This window comes from Phragmites australis, chromosome 18 (genome assembly GCF_958298935.1).
Source record: "Phragmites australis chromosome 18, lpPhrAust1.1, whole genome shotgun sequence".
In the NCBI taxonomy this organism is placed as follows: Eukaryota; Viridiplantae; Streptophyta; class Magnoliopsida; order Poales; family Poaceae; genus Phragmites; species Phragmites australis.
Window position 1 is genome coordinate 3,542,603 of NC_084938.1, and position 8,488 is coordinate 3,551,090.

The 8,488-nt window shown below is 43.2% G+C and overlaps 2 protein-coding genes and 1 long non-coding RNA gene across 3 annotated transcripts; all 3 read right to left on the reverse strand.

The window, feature by feature from the left end:
- Positions 1-1,949: 1,949 nt before the first annotated feature.
- On the reverse strand, positions 1,950-2,892 carry LOC133898476 (uncharacterized). Its single transcript, XR_009906242.1, has 3 exons — positions 2,745-2,892; positions 2,090-2,342; positions 1,950-2,013 (listed from the first exon to the last, which is right to left on the reverse strand). It is a non-coding gene; the product is annotated as an uncharacterized LOC133898476 (long non-coding RNA).
- A 718-nt stretch (positions 2,893-3,610) lies between these two features.
- On the reverse strand, positions 3,611-4,615 carry LOC133899378 (uncharacterized). Its single transcript, XM_062340369.1, has one exon. It carries the CDS (start codon positions 4,306-4,308, stop codon positions 4,069-4,071), a length of 240 nt encoding a protein of 79 aa, XP_062196353.1. The 5' UTR covers positions 4,309-4,615; the 3' UTR covers positions 3,611-4,068.
- A 2,411-nt stretch (positions 4,616-7,026) lies between these two features.
- Positions 7,027-7,556, reverse strand: LOC133899432 (uncharacterized). The gene has a single exon (XM_062340418.1). The coding sequence runs from the start codon at positions 7,408-7,410 to the stop codon at positions 7,177-7,179; it is 234 nt and encodes a 77-aa protein (XP_062196402.1). The 5' UTR covers positions 7,411-7,556; the 3' UTR covers positions 7,027-7,176.
- Positions 7,557-8,488: the final 932 nt, after the last annotated feature.

Genomic DNA, 8,488 nt, shown 5'->3' on the forward strand with positions numbered 1-8,488 from the left:
GGTGTTACGTAGTAACAGTCTCAATGATGTATGACCATTGATAAAAATACTGGAGATACTATCTGGGGAAGGTTAACACGAGATAAGCACACGTCGATTCGTCGGCCAGTTAGCATAAGATTGATCTGTCCAAATTCGACGTGTGGGTCTGCGGGCCTCACAGCGTGGAGCTATGTGCGGGTGTGTGTTGCAGTTGGAGGTGAGTATCTCTGCTTTGTTGTTTAGGATCCGAGGACCGCTTGGCTATGGTCCAAAGGAGACAGGTCGACATGGCTTTTGTTCCTTTGAAATTGTGCTCCATGACGGTTCACATTGGACGGTCCTGCTAAGGTGAAATCAGAGTTGCTACATTATGAGTGTCCGATTAAGCTTGAAAACGATGTGATGCATCTGGCTCTTTTGATACGGGGATCATGCACATGGGTGAAGTGATATCGAGATGAAGACTGAACTCCGCTGTGGTAATATTGGAGCTACTTTGTTGAATGGGGTGAAACGATAGCGAGGTAAAGTCTTGTAGTGTCATAGTATGCTTCTAGTCGCGTCCAGTGGACAATTGCCGTAAAAAGCAGGATGTATGGAGCGATCGAGCTCATGGCCTGTAGTGGCCGGCGAGAGAAAACTAGACAAAGTGCCGAGTTGCATGCAACCGCAAAATTCCGAGACACAGCAGGAAACCACGGCCGCTGCTAGGAATTGCACACGCATGGTTACGTGACAGTGCACCGGTTGAAGATCTGGAGAGCTCGATCGAGGGTGATGTGTGATCACACAAGTACGTAGAACAAGTTACTTGGTGAGATGATGTGGCCGGCTGTTCCAGAAACAACTACAGAGATACAACGACCACACTGGATTCTGCTCAAGCCAGACGCACGTACACCTCTCTCTAGCTACACACTTGCAGATTATGAAATACTATTAACTACTTACAGAAATAATTTAATAGTACGTTCCTCGTACAGACACATATTTGAAGTTTGAAGCTTTCTATGTAAAAAATATCGTAGACAGTTTTAAACTAAAACTGTCTGAAAAAATAATGAGGAGTAGTTATAGACTATTTTTTACCGACAGTTTGAAAAAACATCCTGTATAGAGTTTCCTTGGATCTGGACTGGATGGACAAAGTAAACGAGAGCATGCACACAGATGCGGAGGGGAGGCGCGTTCTGGTCCGGTGGTTCTGCTAGTGGCTGGACGCCTCCATGGAGGTCACCTTCACCTGCCTAGCTCTCTTCCGGTCGCTGCTGCTCCTTTGCCTGGTTGGTTTCTCGGTTAGGTTCGGTCGCCGTCGACGGCAAAGCAAAGCTAGAGCACACGTATGCTAGGTTCCCTGCTTGCATACATGTCACTCCTGCTCACAGCGCATGCAGTGCCCAGCTAGCTGCAGTCACATTATTATACATTTATAAATTCAAATCCAAGCCCAAGCCCAAGAAGCAACTTTCCGCTCTGTTTTTCCGCTCTGTGTGTTCTATTTGTCCCTCGTGGCGCAACTGCAAGCGCAGGGCACGAGCAGCAGCCGTCGATGTTGTTGTTTGATCAGACTTGACGGCCATGAGCACTCCAGCCAATAGTATACGAAAACCCAAATGCACTCGCACAGCCAAGCAGTTGCTGTTTGATCAGACTTCTCAAGAAAAACAAGGCACCGCATTAGTGCTATTACTTCCATTTTCAGTGCTACAGCCATGATTACACCCCAAGCTACAAACAGAGTGTCTAATCACTGAAGAAAAATGCAAAAGTTTTTTTAGTTGATCGATTGAAACCCACAAGACATGCAAGAAACTTCAATCTCTCTTTCATCCATTCATGTTCTGAGACATACGGTCCATGAGATCACCTCTTCCCTACAAAGGTAAAAGGAACCATACAATGAGTTATTTGAAAGTACTATCTGGTCTGCTAATAAATTGTACAATCTAGAAAAATGCAAATTAGCACCTGAAGAAGATCCATATAAGAGCTCATGTGAGATGATAATGCCAGCTGATTTAATTGGAATTCCTGGACAAAATTGTTGTGTTGTAAAAAGTACAGTAATACAGAAGCGCATACGAAAGTATAGTAATTAATGTTTCACCTTGCCATCTTCAGTCTTTTTAGAGCCTCTTCTTGTCACACCAAATTCCATCTTCCGAGCATAACTTTTGTAGAAAACTAGTAGTATGGTCCTGACTGTCAAATAACATTCCACTCTTCGGCTCTGAAAGGACAGCTTTCTCTGCTTCTTGGCCTTTTGAATCAGTTCCAATATGCTCAACCACAAAGTCATCTTCCTCTGATATTGCATTGTCTTGTTGCACTTCATCTGAAGATAGCTATGTATCCATTACCTAAAATTGGTTAAAAAATATTTTTACTACCAGCAAAGGTATCAGTAGAATTTCAAAGAGGAAAGACAAGAAAAGAGAGATAGCACGACATTTTCTGCTATTTACTAGATGAGAATAGAAACAATCTAAAAAAGAGAAAATATCAGATGTACAAGAGTATATTGGTGCACATGTGCAGAAACTCAATCTCATATATTAGATGAGAGGTGTAAAGTCCCTGATTTGAGTAGTCCATACGAGAGGTGTAAACTCCCTGATCCAATTTGGTCCAATCAGATCTGATTTGAGTGGCCCACTCAAATCTATTTTTTTGGTGGGTGGGGGGGTCAATGGAGTTGTTCCTAAGGACTAGAAATTCAAATATGCAAATAAAGCGTGAGATCAATCAGGGCTTTGGCATACCTTCTGTCACGTGATTAAGATGAATACTCCCTCCTGATTGCTACATAGTACATCTGATTAAACTTGATTGTTAGTTTAGGGTTAAAAGCAAAGAACTGAATTAGGGTGTAGGATTGGAAGACAGAAGTTGGTCTTAGGAATACAAAGAGACCTGATCGGACGAGTGAGTCGTGTGTATAGCATTCTTGCTGAAGAAATATGCGAAAACCTAGGAACCAAGCAACTAACCAACGCGTGCAAGTTGCCGTAAAAAAGGGGGTGGAGGGGAACGGATGGCGTAGGGTGGTCGGCGAGAGAAAACAAACGAAGGTGCCGCGACGTGATGCGACAAGCATGCACCGGTGGTTCTTTATCTTTGGGGCGGTTGCTGTCGTTTCTTTCTGCTTTTCTATGCGCGGCCCGTGATCGGCTACCGGTCCGCCGGTACATTTTGAAGCAGTGAATCTTGATTTATTCCATCCACATTCAAGACAGACACAGCATGTGCATAAGACACAGTGCAAAAGTTCATCTAATTATTCACTCAGACACGTACTGTAGGAACGGAATCAGTGCAAGTCCAATTCACCTGTTGAAGAAGATATATGATTGTTGATGATGCTACATGGGAGCTCTGCACCTGACCCTGACCTTCGGCTGTTCTTTCTCCAAGGATTTCTAGCCATGTCACACCCAGTGACACTCAGGCAGGCAGGGATTTCAATTCCACTTTACAATTTTTTTCATCCATCGGTGAAAAGACTAAAATTTATAAAAATTTGAAAATTCGGTTATTTTTTGTTCTCTACTCCGTAGGTTCCATATATCAATGAAAAAAATTCTAAAATTAGATATTTCATTCCACTCTAAAATTCACGAAATTTCTCAGAAATTCTCAAATTCACGTTGAACACAAACATTTCCAATAGTTCATAACAGAAGTCCACAACACTAGCACAACACTGGAACGATGCACTGTCACACACTGACGGGTGCTTAACTGTAATCATGCATGTAGGCAGTAGACCTGAGCATAAAAAGCCTGGCCCAAAAAAGCCCGAGCCCAGACCAATTTTTGCCCGCCCAAATAAGCTTGTTGGCTGTAATGGGCAGGCTTGGGCAGCAAGTTTCTGACCCGAAAAAATCAGGCTCGGCCTAAGCGTGCAACCCAAAACATTAAAATAAATTATTTCCTCATGTAAAAAACATGGGCAGCCCGGCCCGACCCGATCATGGCCCATTTTTCTGTCCGATGGGATTTCTGGGCTGGGCCTGGGCAACCGTTTTAGGCCCAAAGCAATCCGGCTTTTCTTAGGCCCGGCCCATGCTCAGGTCTAGTAGGCAGCTACTCTTCGTCGTCGTCTATGTCCAGCAGCACGGTCTTCTTCCTGCTGCTGGTCCCAGCGCCAGCGTCGGCGGCGGCAGAGGGCTGCTTCCTGCGGTAGGCCTCCTCGTAGCGCCTGGCGTCCTGGAGGCCGCGGTCGGCGAGGCTGCGGAGGTTGGGGACCTTGTAGTTCTGCGCCACGTACGCGCCCACCGCCGTGCCCATCAGAAACGGGATCAGCCGCCGCAGCAAGCACCCCATCTACTGGCGTGGCTATAGCTAGCTCAGCTCGCTCAAACACACAGGGCGATGATCGGGCCTAGCTTCCAATCAAGCAAATGGCACCGCCGAGCCACTGACTGATAGCTAAGCTAGCTTGTCATGTATTGGTTTCTGCTGCTAATTTGTATCTCCAGCTGCTGATTATTGGCAAGCCGTCGTCGCTGCTCTCGCCGGCGAAGTGATGAGTGAGTCTGATGGCAGCACGACCCGTCGCTTATATAGTCGCGGCAGCTACGTTGGCTTGCCTTGCCCGACCTGTTTCATTTCTTGAACAAGGGTGCAAGAAAGAAGGCGATCGAGGAAGGTACACAGCTCGATCAGATCAGATCGATCAGGAATAACAAGCAATGGAGGTGCATGAGCTGCCTGCAGATGCGTAGTGTGGTCATGTATGCGGTATAGTTTGTAGTAGGGATTAAAATTTCACCAAAATCTCGAAAATTTTAGCGGGGAACGAAATATTTAATTCTGAAATTTTTCACTAACATGTGGAATCTGTAGAATAGATGATGAAAAATAAATAAAATTCTGATATAATTTTTCGAATTTTGATCTTTTCGTGGGTAAACGAAAATAATTATAAAATAAAATTAAAATCGCTTGCTGATATAGTGGTACTATATACCTGCCGGGTATTTGAATCTTTTGAGTAGTTTATTGATTTTGTTGGATCATGATGCAAACTAGTTTGACGACTAATTCGCACAATCGAACGGCTTGAATGTGTAGACAGGCAGATGAGATGACCGAGCAACTTCTTCTCCAAGGGTCAACGGTGCCCATGAAGAAGTGATGTCTTCTTCTTTCTTTTGACGGCCGAACCCACTGGCCTCACCGCTGGCCCACCGGAGTGGACTGAGGCAATTTCCAATACATGATGTCTAAGCTATTTCTTAGAGCAGAGAATGCAAGAAATACCTCATAAGAAATAACCTTCCAATACATAATATTTATAACTTGTATCTAAATAGATTTCAATGACCAATAGATAAATACGAGAACATCACCCGATGATATTATGTATCCCCCTAATGCATATTTGCTTTGTTCTTTTTTCTTGGATTTCGAATCTATCTTGTTTCTTCTATAAAACATTAGCTCTTTCTATTTTTTCATTTAATTGTTTGCCACATCAGATTTTATCTTACATGGACTTGCATTTAATATCTAAGACATAAGTCAAGGTGAAGGATGATGAATGGCATAACTAATTAATTAATAGCAGCTAAACAAGGGCAGCTAATTAGCTTGATCTGCAATTAATTCTGCATGACGTTATCCTCGTGTGCTCTGAACTAAGTTTACAAAACCGTTTGGAGCACAAAAACCGAGACTCAGCGGTAACCGAAAAATCACGGTTATCGTGATAATCATTCGAAATTCGGCGAGAATTCGCTTAAACTTCACTCGGTCAAATTTGAAATTTGGCGAGAATTCGGACCAGATTGACCGAACGGTAACCGAGCGGTTTCGCCGATTTATCGAGCGTATTTTCCGCATTTTTCGCATTGACAGTAACCGCTCGATTTTATCAGTAACCGTTCAATTTTAGCAATTTATCGACTGGTTTTCTCGAATTTCAGTGATATTCAACAAAAAAATCAAAAAAATAGTTCAATATTGTAAAATCAATTTTAAAGATCCTCTTAAGATACACCATACACAAAAAATATATATATTTGCATGTTAAGCTTTTCCTTAACATAAGTTAATAGATGAGATGCGCGCTTCAAGTTTTTTTTTTTCAAATTTCCTCCCTATAGAATATGATGCAAACGATATTATTTTTGAATTTTTTTTCCCAAAAGTTCTTAGAATTGTCTCTAGTTTTTTTTAGGATTTTTTCTGATTTTTTATTTTTTTATTTCTTAAATTTTTGAATTCAAATTCGGTAATAATATTATCGAAGCGGAGTGGTAAGATCGGTTACCGCGAAGAATTTTTTAATCCTGTCTCTGAATTACAACCTCGACTGGATTTCCGTGCATGTTCCGTACTATCTGATCATCTGATGCTGGCGCCTTCTTCGTCTTAGCTCTTACTTACACCATTGCCATATCTGTCGCAAATTATGTACCTTCGTTATTTATTCTGTACAGGTGCACAAGTTTTTCTTTAGACGTACAGGTACACAAGTAATTAGAGATTTCTTTTTTTTTTCTCGAGATGGTCAATTAGAGAGTTGAGACTCAGTTGGTAGAGGGTGTTGATGTGGGTTATCCACCCTTGTTCTCTGAGAGAGACAGAGAGAGACTGGAGGGCCAAAGCCTGTCTGTAGCCCAAGAAACTCCAAATCAATTTTGCCCAGTTCAGTTTAGGCCCAATATTCCATCGAGCCTTTTGAAATGTTGGTGGTGATTTTAGTCCCAAGAGGTGATGGTCGTAGCAGTAAGTGGTAAGCAGTAAGCAGATGGAAACAACAATTTCGCAGAGCAAAAGTGAGAACATAATGTCGAATTATCTGAATAATTCCGCAGGTGCTCCACGGAGAGGAAGGGGAGAGAGGATGTAGAAGAATAGAGAGAGGAAGAAGAAGAGGGGGAGGGAGGGGTTGGAGGAGAAAGAAGGAGATTTTCCCTAGCAAGCAGCTATCATGTGTTCGCCACTGTTCACTGCTATGTTTGATTGGAGATCGATGAGACACCATGTCAAGTGATTAGCTTGATATTCACAATCTTTATGTATTCAATTCACACCAAGTGAACATAACAAACACATAACAACCTATAGATCGAAGCTTCACGCATCTATTCCCACACACTATGTGTGGACTATATATGCGCTAGTACAAGTGTACAACACCGAAACACCAATTAACCACATGCTTATGATCATTGCAGCTAGTTACTACTCTTCGTCGTCGTCGTCGATGTCCACCTGCACCACCTTCTTCTTCCTGCCGGCGCCGGCGTCGGTGGCGGCGGGCTTCTTGCGGTAGGCCTCCTCGTAGCTCCTGGCGGTGTGCACGCCGCGGTCGGCGAGGTGGCGGACGTTGGGCACCTTGTAGTTCTGCGCCAGGTACACCCCCACCGCCGTGCCCATCAGGAATGGGAACAGCCGCCGCGCCAAGCAGCCGGCCATGGTCAGCTCACTGCTCACCCCCAACACACAGTAGCCTGCCTATGAAATCGATCGATCACAGCAGCCGGACTGTGCGTATTTATTTGTTCTGTTTGTATAGGTATATCTTCAGTGAGTGAGTGAGTGAGCTAGTTCCATGGCAGCTAGCACAACCGGCCCGCCATTTATATACGTGCAGGCTTCATCTGATCACCTGAAGCATCTCGTTTCTTGGACAAGGGTTCAAGAAACAAGGTAAGGAACCCTATAGCATGCTCAGAAAGGAATATTAAACATGCAGTGGCCATGTGGTGCAACTAGCTTAGCTTGTACAATATACCGGGAAAACTTTTTCGGTAAATCGGCCGTAGACCTGGTTTTTTGCTTCTACCCGCGGGATACCGATAGGAAAAAATATACCATATTTATCGATATTTTGTTTGAGTTTATTTGAATTTATTTAAATTTTATTTGGTATGTCAGATATTTTCGATAAATCGTGTTTACTGGTAAAGTAAACCTTGCTGTATATACTACCATTTGGATAATGGATATTGGAATCATGTCTTGTAATCGATTTTGTTGGATAAGGTTGTAACTTGCAAGGCAACTGCCTAGTTTGACGACTACCTCACACGGTTTCAATCGATCGGCACAGAGATGATGAGATGAGCAACTTCTTCTCCAAGGGTCAAAGCAAAGGTGCCCAAGCACGAAGAAAAGAGATTTTTTCTTCGTCTTGCGGCCGTGGCAAGGAAGGCTCCTAGTGTCATTAGTTGCCTCTGGCCTGATGGGCCCGCCGGAGTGGATCAATTAACGGCCAACCAAAAGAGTACTTAATTTTTATCAGCAATTGTATTGTACTAATAGGTGCACAAGCACAATATATACACATCAGATGCTGAGCTGAATCAGCTCTGACGATTCTATTTATCAGCAATTGTGCTGACACCAAGCGGCAGGCCCTCTGATATGGACTCTAATACTATGTATTCGGATGTTTAAGGTTTGTTTATACTTTGGAACACACCTGATCAAGCAATCAATTACCTCCGATCCAAAATATAAGTTTATTTAGATTTATCGTAAGTCAAACTTT

Excerpts from the sequence above, each read along its gene's own strand:
- LOC133899432 (XM_062340418.1), bottom strand. The coding sequence starts at position 7,410 with ATGGCCGGCTGCTTGGCGCGGCGGCTGTTCCCATTCCTGATGGGCACG.
- LOC133899378 (XM_062340369.1), bottom strand. The coding sequence starts at position 4,308 with ATGGGGTGCTTGCTGCGGCGGCTGATCCCGTTTCTGATGGGCACGGCG.